The 19,464-nt window shown below is 53.6% G+C and overlaps 1 protein-coding gene across 1 annotated transcript in view; it reads right to left on the minus strand.

Annotated features, from left to right (window-relative positions):
- Positions 1-11,683, minus strand: part of FAIM2 (Fas apoptotic inhibitory molecule 2) — a 34,081-nt gene extending 22,398 nt beyond the window's left edge. The window contains exons 1-5 of the mRNA XM_006075795.3: positions 11,340-11,683; positions 7,828-8,023; positions 4,655-4,758; positions 4,176-4,240; positions 3,686-3,739 (exon numbers count right to left, since the gene is read on the minus strand). Coding sequence (XP_006075857.1) covers positions 3,686-3,739; positions 4,176-4,240; positions 4,655-4,758; positions 7,828-8,023; positions 11,340-11,354 — 434 coding nt within the window. The 5' untranslated portion in view covers positions 11,355-11,683. The remainder of the gene's footprint in view (positions 1-3,685; positions 3,740-4,175; positions 4,241-4,654; positions 4,759-7,827; positions 8,024-11,339) is intronic.
- Positions 11,684-19,464: the final 7,781 nt, after the last annotated feature.

The raw sequence follows: 19,464 nt of genomic DNA on the forward strand, positions 1-19,464 counted from the left end.
ATCCACTCCCTGCCTACCTCTCCAGCTCATCCCGCACCATGCTCCACCCCTCCATCTACCCTCTCTTCGTCCTCCGCATCCTCACAGGGTGACCACCTCCCTCTGCCCCTGCTGGAAAGGACCAACCAGCGAGGATGCCTGTGGCCGGGGTTGGAGGGGCTTGCTCTGTGCACCGCGGGCAGAACTCAGCCAAAGCCTGCACCTCATACCCCACAGGCCTGCTCATCGGATCCGCACCCAGGTGTAGCATCTGGAACGACCTATTGTCTAATCCTCAGCCTGGCATGGGTTAGGCGATCTTTAAACATTCCTGGATGAAAAACTCGGGGAATGCAGGGGTTGAGACAAGGCCACTGGATTTGGTGAACAGGAGCCCTCTGTCTTCACCCTTCCCTACTCTTCAGTGGTTTGCAAAGGCTGCCTCACTGTTGTCACAGTGATGGAGGGGTTCTCAGTGCCATGACCAGGGCTGCTGCAAGACATCCTGCTCTGTGAGGGACCGTGGCATCATCCTGCCCCTGGAGTTGTTAAGAAACACTCCAGCACTTGCTCTCTTTGGGTCCCCCTTGAGTCACCAGTCAGTCACTTCAACAATAATGATAATAATAATACCTTAGTCTCTGTGTATCCTGGGTGTGGGGCCTATCTCCCTGGCCAGACTAGAAGCTTCCTGAGGGCAGAGCTCAACCTCCTTTTCTCTCCATCCCTCAACCCTCCAGATGAGTGGTTGGGAGGAAGGGCAGCGGGATGGGCGGCCTGGGGGCAGCTTGGAAGCCTGACCCTCACGTTTCCCCTCCCAGCTCCGGCACCACTGTCACGTGACCTTGAACAAGCTAATGAATTGCAGAGCCCCAGCGTCCTGCTTTGTCAAATAGGAATACTGGTACCAGTTCACTGGGCTGTAGCAAGAGTTGGATGGCAGCACCCAGTCCAGCCTTGAGCACCAAGGCCTGATGAAGGGGAGGGGAGGATGAGCGCTGTTATTATTATGACTAGACCCTGGCTGACTGACAGCTTCCTGGACAGGCTGGGACCCACCTCCCCCCGCCCCAGTTCTGGGCTCACATTTGTCCTCTGCCTGGCTCCCCCCACCTCCATACCATGGTCCTTACTCCCCCCACTGCAGGGAGGCATGCAGTTCCTGCTGCCGCAGCTCAGAGAAAGCAATCAGACAGTAAGGCAAGAGCCCACTGAGGGAGGTAACTGGGGCCTGGAGAAAGCCAGGGCTGGGGGTGGGGGTGCTGGGAGGTGGCCATCCAGGGAGTGGAGAACGAGTCAGAGGAGTGAGAGAGAGACAGACTCGTCAGATCCAGGGCCCCAGGGCCTGAGCTGGAGCCATGGTCTATTTACAGAATGTCAACACAGAGACACGAGGCTCAGGTGGAGGCCAGCGTCCAAACCCAGCGTCCTCTCCCAACTGATGCTGCTCCGGGACCAGTTCCTGGCTGTGGCAGAGGCTGCCGGGCACGGAGAGGACATGCAACAGCTTTGCAGTTGGAAAGACAGGCTTCAATCCTGGCTCTGCTGCTTAGGAAGCAACATCTTCACTCTGACCCTCATTTTTTTTCAATGTATAAAATGGTAATAATAACAGTATCTGCCTGGGAGGGTTGCTGTTAGGGATCGAATGAAGAATATCTGCAAATCCCATGGCACAGTGCCTCATACAGAGAAAAAGACCTGTTTCATTCTTATTGCTGTTAAGGGCTTGGTACTTGGTGGGGGCCGGGGGGGGCGCGGTGAGACCCACTAGATATCAGCCCTGCTAGGTGTCCAACCCAGAGGCAGACTCAGGACCAAGGTGAGGTGGGGAGGGGGCTGGAAGGACAGAGCCACAGGCTGGCTTTTTGTAGGACAGCACAGCATCTCGATGGTGAATTCATCAGCACCATTAAGGCTTTGCCATGCTCCATGGAAAGCACAGGGCCCAGGCCCAATTCCGGCTTCTCTCCACCCCCATCCATCCCTGAGCCCAGCACAGCATCTCTGTTTTCTGCCTGGAGATGCTGAGGAGGAAGGAGGATGCTAAGTCTCGGCATTCGGAGGTCAGAGTCTCACACCCGCCCTCAGTGGGTCGACTCTGCCTCCACTTCCTGAGCTGCTTATTCTTGGATTGTTCCCCTGCTCCATCTGCTCAGGGCACAGAGTCCTGAAGACTCCCCCACAGAAAGCCTGACGAGGGGCCTGGAAACTCTCTCGAGGTCTCGGGGCTCAGAGGCTGCCAGGAGGTGCTGACGTGCTGGGAGTCATGCCAACCCGCCATGTGGGCTGATGGGGGCAGCAGTCCCTGGGGCCTCATTAGCTTTACCCTCATTAGTGTGCCCAGTTCCCCTAGACGCTCGCCTCCCTGCCTGGTCTGCAGACAGGCCCTCTGTCCTGCACCCTAAGAAAGGCTTTGGGTGTGAGTCTCCTCCCCTGGGACCCCCAGCTTGGGGCTCTTAAAGAGCCCCAGAGGCCAAGATGTCTCCTTCCTGTCAGTCTCTGGGCTGGCTTATGTTATCTCAAGGCCCACTGTGGGACTGTTCTGGGCTTGGGTGATCCAAGAAGCTCTGGGCTGAGCCTACATTTTCCACCAGATTCCTTTTCAATAACAGGCCTGGGACAGCTGTAGTGCACAAGCTCCTTGGGTGGACATTGGAGGCCTCCATCCCAGAAGGCCCACTGCTCTGTTGGGTGTCCCAGATTCCTCTCCACGGACCCTTGCAGTGCCCCGCCAGCCTGGTCCCTAACTCAACAAATGCACCCCCATGCACTCCCACTCCAGCTCCCACACACGCTTTTGCTTAAGCCACTCCAGTCCCCAGTCCTCTTGGCCCCTCCTGACGGGGACCGAGAGCTGCCCCTCCTCTTTCACGGGCTGCCTGGCCCTGCAGAGGCCGCCTTCCCAGCAGCCCCAGTTCCGGCCTGGGCTCACAATGGGTGCTGAAGGAGGCTTTGCTGACAGTAGGTCTGCTTTGAGCCTATGGTGGTCCGGCCTGCTGTTATCCAGAACAATTTCTTAACTGCCCACCTGGGAGGGTCAGAATAGCCTTCTCTCAAGTTACTTGCCATGTTCCTTGCAGAGTTTAGGATAGGCGGGAGCTGACTGCTCGAGGGGAAGGGAGTCTGCCAAGCAGAGGGATTAAGAGTGCAAGCCTCAACCTGAATCCTGGGTTGGAACCCCAGCTCCACCACTGTCTACCTGTGTGATCTTGGGCAAACTCAACCTCTCCAAGCCTGAGTTTTCCGAGGTAATTATACCCAGTAGACCTGAGCGAATGCAATACTGTATATCAAGCACAGTGAACAATGCCCAGCCCTTATTAGGCACTTTATAAGTGGCAGCTATTATGATTAATAATTCGTAAGCACTAATAACACTATGTTAATAAGAGTAGCAACATTATTATTAGTGTAGGCCAAGGCGTCCCAGCCCCTTTCTGCTCAGGGCCAAGGTCTGGGTCTCTCCAGCCATGACCCCAGCTCCACCCTTCCCTCCTTAGGCAGGCTCCAAAACCAACACCCCTCTTCTCCCCTCCCCCTCAGACCTAAACACCTCAGAAAGGCCCTTCTGGCCATGCTCCTGTGAGGACAGTCCCCATGGGGTGGGGAGAGGCCATGGGCTGGGACTTGTCAGCAGAGACCTTCCACCCTGGGCCGCCATGGGTGCTTCCGGTGACGGGGGTGGGTGGCGCAGAATACTCACTAGGATGCCCAGTACCAGCCTGGGTTGGCCTGGACATAGTCCTTCACGGGGTCACTGCAGAGAAAGGAAGAAGAGAGAATCTGAATTGACCCTCTGTCTCCATTTCTGGCTCTACATCTGCACCTGCCCCCCGCTCCCAGTTCATGGGACTGGAGAGGAAGAAAGGAGTGACTGCAACCCTGGTGGGGCAGGGGACCCCAGCCACAGTCTTGGGCTGAGACGCGGACATGCCTGGATGTAGGGCTGGGGTGTCTGAGAGGAACGGCTGCTTCACAGACACTTGGTGGCCCGGAAAGCATGGGGCCACCCCCACTGGAGGGAGGACCCCTCCATGTGCCCAGGCTAAGGTTCTTCCCAGCATGAGGGGGGCTGCTGCCCTGAACAAATATCCCCAGGCAAACATTCCCAGACCTGTCTGATGCTGGATCCCCCCAACCCCACACCTGGCCCCACCACTCCTGGAGCGTGCTGGTCCACATGGTCAACTCACCAGAAGGTAAAGAGAGCCACGACACCCAAGGTCACCAGCAGCTGAATCAGCAGAATGGTATAGACCTGGGGACAGGAAGGGGTTCCTCTCAGCTTAGGGGGCCCTGTTGGAGGCCGGGAGGCTCAGGCCCCCAGCCAAGATCAGGTAGGCCCAGCTTCCTGGTGACTCAACCTACCCTCCAGACCCGCATCCCAGGCCCTCCACCCTCCATCTTCAGAGTCACTGGAAGGAATCCAGGCCAAGGAGAAAAGAGAGCAATGACGCTCCACAGCCTGCACCCATGGGGTCTGGAGAGAAGAGAGGAGGTGTTCAGGCATAGCAGGGGGTGGTGGATGCCCCACTTACCAGCAGGTACTATCAGCTGGGATCACAGCGATGGGGAGAAGGGTGGCCTCCGGGCAGAGGGTTGGGCCAGGGGTTTCTCAGGGGGATTTTCCTGCCCACCTTCCCAGTCTGGGGGAGTTGGGGGAGGCAGTTACCTTTCTGATGAAGACTCGGCGAACCTTCTGGTCGTCCCAACTGAAGGTGGTGAAGAACTCATGGTCTCCAGTGGGGAAGCCACTCTCATAGCTGGAGCTGCTGTCTGGGTGGCAGGGGGAGGGCCATGAGTGCCCCACACACACGTGAACACTGCCCCCGACGGCCACCTGCTCAGAGCATTTGTCAGACTGGCTCCCAGGACCAGGCGAAGCCTCTCTCTCCAGCCCCATTCTCAAACCTCCAGCCCCACCGCATCTCTTCCCACAGAGGTCCCAGACCTCTCCCAGGGTGCCTCTCACCTGTCTTGTTCTGAGTCCTGAGAAAGAACTGTCTCCTCCCCTTCTTCCTGCCCCCACCCCCAGCTGGGGCTCCCTGGGGGCCATGTTCTTTCATAGAAATGTGGCCTTTCCCTCTTGTGCCCCCCATCCCCCTCCCTGGACACTCTAGCTCCCTCTCGGCTGAGAATCAGAGAGGGGACAGCCACGCTCCCCGGGCCACCTCGCACATCCCCAGGGTCATTGGTCCAACCCCAGGTTGCTCTGAGGCCCTTGGGGTGGGAAGTGGAGACTCCCGGGAAGATCAGACCTGCTGGTGCTCTAGCTGGGAACCAGGGAAGGGCAGTGACTGGAGGGAAAATAAAGTCAGGTGAAGTTTGGGAGCCTGGTCCTAGAACTTACACTTTCAGAAAAGCGTGGGCTCCAGAAGAAAACATGTGGATTGGTCCTCAAGACTGCCTAGCTGTGGGACCTTAAGGGAGTCACCAGCCTTCTCTGAGTCTCTTCTATGATAGAGGTCGGTGATACCCACCCACCGGGGATGAAACAAGATAAAACTGAAAACTTTGTGCCTGATGCTGACCACACCAACCTCTTAATTCTGCATCTGAATCATTCCTAAAGCCTCAAATATGTCCACTCTATTCTCCCCCACTATCCCTACCAGATCTCCCCAAACTTCCCGTCCACCGCAATAGCCTCTATCTTGGTCTTTCAAAGCTGATGTTGGCACTGCCCTTGCTTCAGGTTCTTTGATGGCTCCCCACTGCCTTTTGGGCTTCCCCAGTGGCTCAGATGGTAAAGAATTTGCCTGAAGTCCATGCAACTGGGGTTCCAACCCTGGGTTGGAAAGATCCCTTGTAAAAGGGAATGGCTACCCACTCCAGTATTCTTGCCTGAAGAATTCCATGGACAGAGGAGCCTGGTGGACTACAGTCCACAGGGTCACAAAGACTCAGACAGGACTTAGTGACTAACACACTGCCTTTTATTCAAGTTTGAGTTCCCCAACAAAGCCTCCTCAGCCTCCCATGAGCCCTCCGGCTCCACTGCACACTGCTCCCTGCTACTCTTCTCCAGCGTGACTATATATTTTTCAGTGATATGTTCTCATGCCTCTGAGCCTCTGCATATTCTTTCTTTCAACCTCAGACACTCATTTTCCCACCTCTTCACCAAGCTAACACATGCCATCCTTCAGGACTCCATGTGGATACCCTGTCCTCCAGGAAGTCCTCCCTGACTGTCGACAGGTGAATGGCTGAGGCCTCCATCACCGCACCTGTTTCCCTGTGTGGTGGTTGTCCATTTACTTGTCTACACAGTCATTTCTGTGAATGTAGGTCTTGCAAATCGGTGCATCCCTAGAAACCAGCTCAGTGCCAGACACAGTGCCTGGTGCAGGCTTAGGAAATGTTTGTCATCTGCCGACTGAAATGAGCTGCTTTCCTCTGCCCTGACAGTTCTGTGAAAACATTCCTTACAGCAGCCATTCCTGGCAACCAGGACACAGGAAATGAAGAAGTGGGGAGGGAGGTAGACCAGTTGCCAGCCTGGGGCTTTAAGACCCTAAACCTCTTATTCTTCACTACTCTGTGTACTGTCTATGTTTCCTGCCAAAGCCCAAATGGCCAGGCCACAGAGGGGGAGGAAAGGAGAGAAAAAGCAGTCCTGTGGGTGTCGGGGCAGTAGGAAGGGCTCCCACGAACACCAAACCTTCGTAGGCTCTCCAGTAGGTCACGGTGCGGTGGGACTTCTTGGCCCGAGGAGCTTTGTGGTGGGAGGTGCGAACCATGGTGGCCACTCCTTGTGAGTAAAGACTCTGTCTGAGGCATTGTTCTTGGGGTCGCTTCTAGAATTCTGTTGGGGGTGGGTGGGGACTCAATAAGGTGGGGGAGGGGATGAGGGGCTGTTAAGGGAGGTTGAAGGGGCTGAGGAAGACTTCATTACACCTCGTGGGGGGTTGTATGTTCCCAGGCCTGAGGCAAGGTTTCCCCAGGCTGCTCAGCCTAACAGAGGGGTCCCTACCAGCCATGATTCTTAGTCTGCAAGGAGCTAGCATCAGCCTGCATGGGTCTGCTTAGGAACTGTACCTGACTGTGAGAGATGCTAAGGCTGGTGTGGGTTAGTTGCTCAGTCGTGTCTGACTCTTTGCAACCCCATGGACTGTAGCCCACCAGGCTCCTCTGTCCATGGGATTCTCCAGGCAAGAATACTGGAGTGGGTTGCTATGCCCTCCTCCAAGGGGATCTTCCGGACCCAGGGATCGAACCCCGGTCTGCATTGCAGGTGGGTTCTCTACCATCTGACTCACCAGGTAATCCCACTATGGCTGATATTTGCTTCCAGTTAAGGCCTGGGGAAGGGAGAGTCAAGGAGAGTGATGGATGAAGGGGATCCTCAGGTTGGGGCCCCCAACAACCCTGGGGCCTCCATGCACCCAGGTTTCAGATCAGCCAGCATGTAAGCAGACTGCATCCCATCCACAGGGAGCCAGTCCCAGTTGAGGCCACGGTCAACTGTGGTCTCGTACTGTTCCTTCCTGTTTCCGCTCTAACCTTGCCCACTCCTACTCTGCATCCCTTTCTTCTAGACCAACTCCTGGTTTTTCTCCCCTATCTGTTCCCTCTTTTTTTCCTAGCTCGATAACTTGGAAAAAAACCCTCTTCCCTACCGAAGAGAACTCTGACTGCAGAAACTGTATCTCTCTTTTCTCATGGAGTTCTCCTTGACCTATCTTTAGAACAGCCCTCCAAACTCTAAACCTTTGACATCACAGCCTCGTCTGACAACCACACAGTGCATCTATTTCTGGGCAACTTCCTCCTATACAGGTTTTTTCATATCGGCCCATCACTTCCCCTCAAGCTCCTGCCTCCAGGAACTGAGAGACTTACTAGGGTCCACATAGGCCCAGCTGGGGTGGAGAGGCACAGCCGAGGGGGCCGGGGGGAAGGCTCCTGCCTTGAGCCCCTCCCCAGAGGTGGCCTCCTCATAGGAGGGCGGGGCCGAGGGCACTGCCGGAGTCTCCTTCTTCTCGCCATTCACCTGCTGCTGCCCCTCTGTCCCGGGGGCCTTGTTAGCCACGGAGAGCTGTTGAGGAGAGGCAGAGAAAGACAGTCACCGGGGACAGGGCGCCACCCAAGTCCTCCGCAGCAGCCCCTCCACTTCTGGGATTCCCCCAGGTACTTTCTCCCCTTACTAGAATGACAGGGGTGCAGACAAGAGTTTCCCTATTTTATGTGGGGTATATATACAATGGAATATTACTCAGCCTTAAAAAAGAAGGAATTCCTGTCATTTGCAGCAGCATGAATGAATCAGGAGGACATTATGCTAAGTGAAATAAGCCAGACCCAGAAAGAAAAAACTGGAGGATCTCACTTATACATGGAATCTGAAATAGTCAAACTCACAGGAGCACAGAGTAGAATGGTGGCTGCCAGGGTCAGGGGGTGGTGGGGGGAGTGGGGAGATACTGGTCAAAGGGTACAAAGGTTCAGTTATGCACGATGAATAAGTTGTGGAGATCTAATGCACAGCATGGTGGCTAGAGTTAACAATACCGTATTGTGTCCTTGAAATCTGCTGAAAGGGTAGATCATAAGTGTTCTTGCCACCAAAAAACAAAGAGAAAGTAACTATGTGAAGTGATGGATGTGTTAACTAGCTTGATTGGGGTGATCATTTTGCAAGTTACATGTACATCAAAATATCATACACCTTAGATATATACAATTTGTTTTTTTGTTTTTGGCTGTGCCATGCAGCATGTGAGATCTTAGTTCTCCTACCAGGGATCGAACCTACGCTCCCTGCAGTGGAAGCGTGGAGTCTTAACCACTGGACCACCAGAGAAGTCCCTATATACAATTTCTATTTGTCAATTCTACCCCCAGTAAAGCTGGAGAAAAGAATCTTATTTTATGGATGAGAGAACTGAGCTCTAGGAGGCTCAGAGCTGGCCAGAGGCATACGCACTGGAACAGGGGTAAGAACTAAGCAAGCTGGAAATTCTTAGGCGAGCCACCATTGGGGGTCACTGTCCCTGGGGCAGTGCCCGGCTCTAAACGATTTCACCTTTTTCCTGGGGTCCAGAGAAGGGCCTTGCACAGAGTAGGCGCTTAAAAAATACTACTCAATGAAAGGTTCTCTCACTCAATCTCCCTGTTACCATGCTAACTATATTTTGACCCCTGTTTTCAAATGAGGGAACTGAGGCTCAGAGAGGAAGAATGACTCAAAGCCGGCCATGGCCCACTGGGCTGCAGAGTCCAGACACCATCCACTGGGACTGGCCTTCTCCTGGGCTGGAGAGGACCAAGGAGGGCAGGGATTTGGAAAGCAGGGAAACAGAAGGGGGAGAGGAGAGGGGGAAAGGAGGAAGAGGAATAGGGGCTGCAGCAGAGTGGAGGGGCAAGAAGCCCTTGGCTAAGAATCCGTTTTGGAAATCTCGAGGCCTTCCCTAGTGGCTCAGTTGGTAAAGAATCTGCCTGCAATGCAGAAGACCCAGGTTCAATCCCTGGGTCGGGAAGGTCCTCTGGAGGAGGGAATGGCAACCCACTCCAGTATTCGTGCCTGGAGAATTCCAAGGACAGAGGAGCTGGCAGGCTACAGTCCATGGGGTCGCAAAGAGTCGGACACGACTGAGTGACTAACTCTTTCTTTCTTTCTTATTGGAAATCTCAGCCTCTCTCCCTTAAACCAGAACAGAATCAGACTGTTACTAATGGAAGGGAAAGCGCCTTGTTCAGCCCCTTCCATCATCTTACAGACAAGGAAACTGAGGCCCAGTGGGAAATGTCCCATGGCAGGATGACAGGCCCCGACAATGTACAAGTTCAGCTTCAGTGAGAGGATATGGGCTTTGAGGGCCCAAATGAGGCCGCCAGGGAAGAGATGACTTGGGAGGCAGGGGTGGTATGAAAAAGGAAACCACACCAGGATATTCTGCTTCCGTCCAGCCCTGAGGACCACTGAACTGGAGGGGCCTTTTCCATCATCAGAAAGTCTGGGAGCAAGCTGGAGGGTAGGGGGCGGAGGAGGCAGGGGCAATACATTCACCCCAGGACAGGAAGCAGCGTCAGCAAAGTGACTGTTGGAGGCAGGGGTGGGAAGTGGAGGGAGAGAATCTGCAGAGGTGGGAGCGCTTCATTTCCCCCATGGTGAACCCCCACCCCTAGATCCTCAGGGAAGGGCCTCAGAACCCAGGCCTGTGGGAATGGAGCCCTGGCTCATCTGCTTCCCTCCTACTCGCCAATCCCCTTCATCACCCAGATTGGAAGGGTCATGCCCAGGAAAATCCACTTCAGCCCACCAGAACCAAGGTCCTCTGAGCCCAGACCCAGGGCTCATGCCTGGGAAAGGATTATCACCTCTGACCTCAGCCCTGTCCACACTGGTCCTCCTCACCAGGAACCACCCTGCTAACCAGACCCCCAGAGCCTCCTTGGCCCTGCCCTCACCACATCCAGCACTCCCAAGTGAAGCCTGCCCAAATGGCAGGAGATGGTATCACCCAATGACATCATTTTTTGGCCTGATGAGCTTGCAAACAAGGAAAAGAGGGTCTAAGAGCCCAGGAAAGATGCCATTGGCTCTGAGGTTCATCTCTGAGGAAAAAAAAGTGGGAGCAGAAGGGAAGCCCTTCTTCTGTTTTCTCTACCCAATCCTTAGCACCACCCCAGAGGACCCTCTTCCTTTGCCTGAGGCCCTGGTGGTTGTATAATTCCACAGGCTGTCAATGTTACATAACCCTACTAGGCCAGCCAAGTCTCTGCCCCAGTCCCCCTCCTCTACATTTCAGGCCTAAAACAGGAACAAAAAGAGAAGACGTTTTATCCGGTCCCATTCAGTCCCATGTCTGGCCAAAACCAAAACAAAAATTAGAACATCCTGAAGCAGGGTTGCCATAGTAACTCCTCAGCCACAGGGGCTGTATCCAGAAATGGAAAGATGACAGGGAGTTGGAGGGGGGGTTTCTGTGGAGGGTGTAAAAGATGAGTATAACATGGTTGCTGTTGGGATTGGACAAAAGAGGGGGGTGCCACATACAGACTGCCTCTCAGGGTTCATCCTGGGGATACACACACACACACACACACACACACACACGACTCCTAAGCTGACTCCTTAAGAAGACCTGGGCATCTGTGAAGGGTCCTGTGATGCCAAAGCATGGGTGGAATGTAGATGGAGGAGAGGAGAGCCTGGTGGGCAGGAAGAGGCCACAGCCCATTCCTTGAAATGGGCCTTTGGGTCCTCTGACTTCAGCAAGGACCACCCAGGACCTTCGCACGAGAGCCAAGCACAAGGTGCTTACAGTGGTCCAGAGGGCTTGCTAAGGATGACAGGGAGATGGGGGAAACCTGAGGATGGAGGATGGTGCGGGCGGGGGAGATGCCGGTACCTTTCCCTGTGTCATGGTGCCGTCTCTCGGGGAAGGGGTCCCTGAGGCAGAGGCGGCCGCTCGGGTCACCGCAGCCTGCCTGCGTCTCTTCCTTTCTCCGCGTGGGTTCTAGCAACATCCACTGCAGCCGGGCCAGGCGGACCGGAGCGTACCATCCAGGCAGGGGGGTGGGGGGAAGAGGGGGCGGGCCAGGAGGCTGCTGCGGAGGCCTCTGCGGAGCTGCAGGCGGCGGCGGAGGCGGAGGAGCACCGCCCCCTCCTCCCACCCACTTCACCCTGGTACCCTCACCCCCGGGGACCAGGGAGCTCAGCGCTGCGGCACTGCCCAAGTGGATGTGTCCGCGCGGGCGGGAGGAGGCGCGGGGACTCCGTGACACCCGACCAGCTGATGCTGCCTGCCTGTAACTGGAGCTGGGTGACAGGGCCTTATCTCTGCACCATCTCTGCCGCTGTCAGGCTCCATCGTACCTATGACTCCCCCTCCCTTTGGATGCCGCCCTGGTTTCTATCTCCGTTTCCACCCCCACTCTCATCATCTCTGTTTCGTCATTCAAGCTGGAGTGGGAAAAGTCTCTGATGTCTTCTCTACCCTACTGTCCCCCTGGGCCCTAAGTTCCTGTGGGCCTCTAGGCAAACCCTGTGTGGGTCTCTCTCCTTGCCTCCCTTTTCTCACCTGTGAAATGGGAGCAAGAGGCCCCTCCCGACCTTGTCCCAGAGACCTTGTCACAGAGACATGGGCAGTGGGAGGATGCAACGTCTATTTTTCTCAACCCTGCTGGGACATTTTACCAGATCTTTCTGGAGAGGCCTCTAGTTCTGTCTCAAAACCTTTCCACCCACCTACATTGCTCCCTTTTTGCCTTCAATCTCAGCCTCCACCGCCCCTGTTATCCATCTCCTTCCCCTTCCAGAGCTGGTCCCACCCCATTCCCCAGTCTTGTCCTTGGGACTCAGCCATCACTGGGCCCTGTTTTCTGCGGTTGCTGCAGTGTTGGTGTGGGATTTGCAACCTCAAGAGCTGGGCTCGAGTCCCAGTGCAGTCACCCACTGGCCGTGTGACTTTGACAAAGCTTTAACCTCTCTGAGTTGCAGCATCTCCTGTGGGAAGGAGGCTAACAGTGGAGCTCTGTCCACCCTGGATGTACTGTGAGACACAGGGGCTATGGTGGTAGAAGCAGACTGAAGACCATAAAGGGCTGTGAATTTTTGAGTCATTATTATTTGAAGAATCTCCTTTGAGAGTGTCTTGAACTGCCCCAGGGTGAGGGCTCAGAGATCTGCCTAAAGAAGGATATGAACCTTGAAGGATGGGAGGAGAAACCAAGATTTGATGCAGGTGGGGGTGGCCCCCTGCCTCCTGCTTCCTTGTCGTCTCCGAGCTTGACCCACCTAGTGACCAGAGAGAAAGCAGGGCCCTGGGTTGGCAGGTAAATTGTTGATGTTTTTTTTGCCACCTCCACTCATCTGCTATCTCCCACTCCATAACTACCAACTTCCCACACACTTGCTTAAACCTAGGCCTCCCTGTCCAGAGGCTTTGTCAGCAGCCCCCACGCCCACCACCGACACACAGAGTCTCCTCCCCATGCCCCTCCCTGTCCTGTTATCTCCTCCCCAGCCCTTCTCCCTGACCCCTTCTTCCCACAAGCTGCCCCCGGCCCTGGCACTGCGGAAGCTCTGCCCAGCATTCCAGGTTCTGGCCTTCCCCTCCCTCCCTCTCTGATCCTGTGTTCGTTCCTGAGCATTTTCCTTCTCCTGTTTGGCAGCTCAAGTGCCATCTCCTCCAGGAAGCCCCCGTGGTCCCTAGTCTGGGTTGGATGTACTCTTCTGTACTTTCAGAGTGCCCTGACGTAGCACCTGTCACGTGGTACTTGGAGTTTGTCAGTTTCCCCATTAGACTCTAAGAGATCCTATCTCTAGCAGTTTTTGTGTTAGCAGGGCTGAAGACTGTGCCAGGCATGTGGAATGACTGAATCTTGTTACTGTTATCCAGACATACAATCTAATGCAGAGCCTCAATTTACTTAGGCCTTGGTATCCTCCTGTGTTTGTGACTCTTGCCTACTCCTTGTACCCTCATTCCTCTGCTGTAGCTACACAGGCTTCTTGGCTGTTCTAGACTGGGTCAAGCATAGCTCAGGGCCTTTGCACTTACTCTGTCCTCTGCCTGGGATCTCTACACACCCCCACTTTCTTCACTGCCCTGCTCAGACATCATCTTATTGGGGGGCGGGATCTTCCTGATGTTATACAAGTAGCAATGCACCAGTGTACCTCCACTCAGTTCACTGGGCAGTCCCTTTTTCCGGACTCAGCTGTCACCTCTGATATTTATTTTTGTTTAGTTTTTTTTATCGCTCTTTCTCCTCCCATCAACTATATGAGAGGAGGCATTTCGCCCTACATCCCTGGGTTAAAATAGTGCCTGGCATAGATGTAGTAGGTACTTGATAAACATTCGGCTAAGGAAAGTGCAACATTATATACAATCCTTATGTTCTTCAGACATTTTGACATTGTCAGTGCTATGATGTTTCTCAGATGTTGGACTCTATGACCTTGACATAGAGTTGGACTTGTTGACTCTTGACCTTGCTTATATATATCCCATTATGTAGTCTTCATTCATCATTCAGAAGTTGAAATGCTTGTCTAGTACTCCACTGGCCTCTGGAGGCAGTGAAGTCCAGTGATCAAGTTCACAGGCTTGAGAGTCAGGCGGCCTTGGTTCAGATCCCAGCTTCTCTACTTGAAGGCTGTCTGACTCCAGACAATTACTTCCCCTCTCAGAGCCTCAGTTTCCTCATTTGTACAATGGGGGACAGTGATAGTACTGACTTCACAAGACTGTAGAGAGGCTGAAATGATAATATCTGTAAAGGGCTTCCCATAGTGCTCAGCACATAACAAATTCTCTGCAAGTAACCTACTGGGCTTCCCAGGTGGCTCAGTGATAAAGAATCCACCTGCCAAGCAGGAGACACTGGTTCAATTGCTAGTCCAAGAAGATCCTCTGGAGAAGGAAATGGCAACCCACTCCAGTATTCTTGCCCAGGAAATTTCATGGACAGAGGAGCCTGGCAGTCGCAAAGGCTCTGTGGGATCTCAAAGAGTTGGACATGACTTAGCGACTAAACAGCAGCTGCAAGTAAGCTATCAACCTTAAGAGTTACACAAATGTTGTTGAATGAAATAATTAACTCCCACCCTCATAAAGCACTCAGTTCCACTGTTATTCATTCTTCATGTGTGTAATGCTTACATCTGTGTGACACCCTGTTGGGGACAGTGATTCAAAGAGGAATCAGACCTGCAGTCTTTCCTCAAGGAGGAGTGATCCATCCCGAGCACGTTCAGAGCTCACCCCTGTGCAGCATGAGGGCCGGAGAAAGTGCGGCCAGGGAGCTTAGAGGGTGAGGCGCCTGAAGGATCCAGAGGGTGCGGAGCTCCCCAGGGGAGTTGGGAGCTTGTTGGGGTAACATCCTTGAATCCCCAGCCCAGGGAATGAGCTTTACTCCATGCTCATGCAGTAGGGAAATTGGGGCCAGGGGAGAAGGGGCAGGTTTCAAGGTTTTTTTGAGCAGGGCATGCTCCAGGGCTTCCCCTATCTGCCAATGCAGGAGATGTAAGAGATGTGGGTTCAGTCTCTGGGTCAGGAAGATCCCCTGGAGGAAGGCCTTGGCAACAAACTCCAGTATTCTTGCCTGGAGAATCCCATGGACAGAGGAGCCTGGTAGGCTACAGTCTATAAGGTCGCAAAGAGTTAGACATGACTGAAGCGACTTAGCACAGCACAGCACATCCTCCAGAAAGACCACACTGCTGGAGTCATTTTTTTCATTAAAGCATTTTCTTAAACAAGAAGGGCAGGATGGAGGCAGTGGTCCAGTGGTTAATAATCCGCCTTACAGTATAGGGGACGCCAGTTTGATCCCTGGTCTGGGAAGATCCCACTTGCCGCAGGGCAACTAAGCCAGTGCCCCACCACTACTGAAGCCCACGCACCCTAGGACCCGTGCTCTGCAACAAAAGAGGAACCTCCACTCGCTGCAACTAGAGATAGCCCATACAGCAATGAAGACCCAGAGCAGCCAAAAATAAATAATTTTTTTAAAAGAAGGGCAGAAGGGTATGTCTGTGAGCAACACGTGGGAAGGACTGAATGAGGGAGAGGCTGGAGGTGCAGCGATAGCATGGAGACTTCAGGAGAGTTCTGATTATGGGCATTCAGAGCCCAGGCTGACTGAGCTGGGCGGCTCAAGTGTGGGCCCTACGTGAGATGCTTCACTTCTCCATGCCTCAGGTTGCTCTTCTGTGAAATGAAACTTGAGAGTTAGCGTTGGTAAAGCGCTCAGAACAGGGCCGGCCATATAGCAAGTGCTCCATACGTGTCTGGTGACTTTAAAGTGAGACAAATGATGGAGAGAGGCAAAGATGGAGACAAAGATGTCTCCATTTGTCCAGGGTCAAAGATGGAGAGAGGCAGATGGCTTGGGGCAGAATTGACCACACTTGGGTAGAGGCTGGATATAGATAAGGGGTGAAGGGGCATCAGAAGAGATGGGGGCTTGGAGGCCAAGTCCTTGGGTGAATGGTGTCATTATGAGAAGGGAAGAGATGTTGATGTTCTCAGGTGGGGTCGGGTCGAGTTTGCAGTGCCCGTGGGACACCCAGGTGGCGATGTCCCATGGGCGGTCAGCTGGAGGTCTTGGGCAGGACTTACATGGCTCAGGGGACACTAGGCACTGGATTCTAGGGGAACACCTCTGCCCTGCCTGCCCTGGAGCACAGCCCTGGGGCCTCAGGGAGTCTAGCAGTGGGGTCGCCAGGGACTGGGTGGCCACTGGTCATTAGCATGTGGACAGTGGCTGGATCACTGGGGACATGAGGAGAGCGAGGCCAAGGAAGGAAGAGGAAGGCAAGCAGACCTGAAGCATCACCTGAGGTATGCAGGCGATGGAAGGAAATTATTTTCCTCCCTCCAGAATCCCCCTCACCATCTTCAACCTCCAGGCTGAGGCGAAAATGGAGAGATTTGAAGGCCACACGTCAGTGTCTTCGGGGCTACTCCTTGGGCAAGGGAGCTCACGCGCCCCCGTTGTTTCTGTTTCAGGCCCCCTCCCTGTCAAGTTCACACCGGGGCAGCCCCTCCGGCTTCTTGTTCTGCTGTGGTTCCCAGTCAGTTCTGTTTTGGGGCAGCTGCCAGGGGAGGGGGCTGAAGGTGTGGACAGAGGCACCGCTTCTCATTTTACAGGCATAGAAGCAAAAGGCCAAAGAGAGCTAGTGACTAACCCAATGTTACATGACAGGTTGGGGGCCGTGCCAAGGTAAGAAGCGTGAATGTGACCCCGGCTTGGGGACCATCAGCCCAGGAGTGATTCAAAATGACAACATTTAGAATGGGTATGGAGGACAAGTTGGAGGGGTCCCAGGCTTCCTAGGTGGGCACAGTCAGAGCCATTCAGTCTCCTCTCCCCAGATCCACACCCATACCCCCAATACACCCAGCCAGTGGCAGCACCTGCCCCTGAGGGTGAAGAGAGAACTGCAGAGGCAGGGGCTGGAGCTTGGGAGGCTCAGAGCAGGCAGATCTCAGGCTGGGCTGCAAGAGGCAGTGGTCCAGGCCTGCTCTGGGTACCAGCACACCTCCCTGTGTATACGAGGACCTCAGGTGTGGCAGCCTCCCACAGATTTTGAAGCCTGCCGTTGCCCTGCATGTCCCTGGCCCCCCACCCCTCTCACTGCTATCCTTATAGGCCCTTTCAAATTCCTCCCCTTCTCCCCGCTCTGCCCCCAACAGCCCTACAGCAAAGAAACCAACATCCTGTCCAGGCCAGTCATAGCCTGGTTGTACAACTCCTCTATGCTGGTGTGTCCATTCCTGCCTCCCCCTCCTTCACCCCAGGACACACTGCCTCCTCAGACACGGTCTGCGAAGCATGGGAACACGTTGTCTCTGGTAGGCACCAACACCCTGAATCACCTTCCAGCTGTAGGAATTGCTTACAGTGTGAAATTGCATTCCTGCTGCTCTCGGCAGTACTGGGGGCCCCTGAGAAGTCATTTCCTTCTCCCTGGGTCTTGGTGTGGGCACCCACCCTCCCTGATTCCTGGGATGGTCACAGGTTGTTACAGTCACTTGTTATGTTCTGTGTGCTATGCGTGTGCATTTCTGCTTCTCCACCAGATGCTCCTTAAAGGTAGACTGTGTCCCTTGATCCTTACAGCAGTCCCCCCACCCCACCCCAGTCTCTTCCACCTGCTGGAGTTCAGTAGTGAAGTATATGGGGTTTTGGATCTAGGTCCATTTGGGTGTGAATTCTGACCTTGCTACTTATTATATGAGTGACTTTAGGCAAGTCACTAAACTTCTCTGAGCTTAGTAATGGATATCCATTGATTCATTCATTCATTCAACCAATATTTACTGAGGTCTTACTACATCTCAGGCACTGGTGTATATACAACAGTCAACACAAAAGATGCAATTCTCTGCCTTTGGGGATTTACTTTTTAGTGGGGAATATTAACATTTGTCTCATGGGGCGATTGTGAAGACTTGATGAACCATCATATGGGAAAAGCTGAAACAGCGCCTGACATGGTAGGCTTGACACACTGGAGCTGTTGCCATGCACATCCATCCAGGACCATTTGCTGAGAACTTACTATGCGTCAGCTCCCTGCTGGGTATCTGGGAGACAGAGATGCAGAACGCCCATCCATGCCCGCAAGGAACTTGCAGTCGAACATACCAACTATGTAACAATGGGCTCATCTGTCTGAGTCATTGTTCAGAAGCTTGTAACCAGTGTCAGCTTGTATGGCATCCTACAAAGAACCATAAGTTTCTAGAATGTTAGTTAGAGCAGGGACAGCTGTTTGTCCCCCAATATCCCTCAGATAAAGCCATATATGATTGATGGTTATCAACACTATGGTTTGGGGAGGTTCAGAAAGAGGCGTGGTTATATTTGGTTGGGAGATTAGAAAGGATTGAGGGAGGTGATTTTTGAACTGCATCTGGAAGAGTGAAATTTAACAGAAACAATAGCGACAGAAAGAGGAAGAGACCCCCCATCCCCTTTCCCAGCCCTCTATCCTTGGCCAAGATGATACCAGGCTCAAGATTCCACCATTAGAAATTCATTTCTTTGGATGAGCCTCCAGGAGGTTGCTGATGGGGGCAAATCATTCCCGCAGGAATAACATGGAAGGATGCATCTGAGCTATGAGAAGAATGGTGGGGAAAAGAGACCTAGAAACAGTGGCGAGCAGGGTAATATGACTGGGGGAGTAATAATAATAGCTAAAATTTATCGAGCACTTGAGTGTTGGGCACTGAGGTAAGTGTGCTGCATGGATTGTTTCAGTTAGCCCTTGACAGCAGAGGTAGGTCCTCTTATCTCCATTTTACAGATAAAGAAACTGAGAGTTGGAGAGGTGAAGTGACTTGCACAAAGTCTCCCACACCTGGCAGTCAGCAGCCAGAGCCCAGCTCTTAACCACATGGTCCCACCTCAGTTACTGTTTTCTAACCAGTTAGTTGGGGTTAATGGAAGCTCCTCTACTGAGGTGCAAGGCTTTGGTGATGGACATAAAACTCCCTGAATGGTGTGACATGCTGTAAGTCTTCACATGGGCCATGCCCCTTCTCTTTCTCCAGAGTGGAAAGCTCTATTTCATGAGCCTGATAAATATTTCAGTGGTATCTGTGTGGTCGAGGCTATGCAGCCGGTTCTCTGCAGCACTTGTGATCAGACTGGGTGATGTCCTGGGCCTGTTGAAAGTGTTCGATCAGTCTCATTTAAAAAGAAAAAAAGACCTTTTGCTTGAACAGTTGACAGTCGTCACTGGCATAAGACAGATCTGCAGGCTTTTCTGGAGAGAGGTCAGAGCATGAGCCGACCCAGGGTCCCATTTCCCAAGCAAGGACACAGCCATTCCCAACAGCTATCGATGGGCTCCTCCTTCCAACCCGGATGCCGTGCCAAGGGCTCCGTCACGCTTGGGGTCCTGAAAGGGTTGCATGGAGCCCAGAAAAGGAAACAAGGAACACAAGCCATGCCCCGAAGGCAGGGGCATAGAATTGAGAGCAAGGTGACCTGGGTTGATGCTTCTTGAGC

This window comes from Bubalus bubalis, chromosome 4 (genome assembly GCF_019923935.1).
Source record: "Bubalus bubalis isolate 160015118507 breed Murrah chromosome 4, NDDB_SH_1, whole genome shotgun sequence".
NCBI lineage: Eukaryota > Metazoa > Chordata > Mammalia > Artiodactyla > Bovidae > Bubalus > Bubalus bubalis.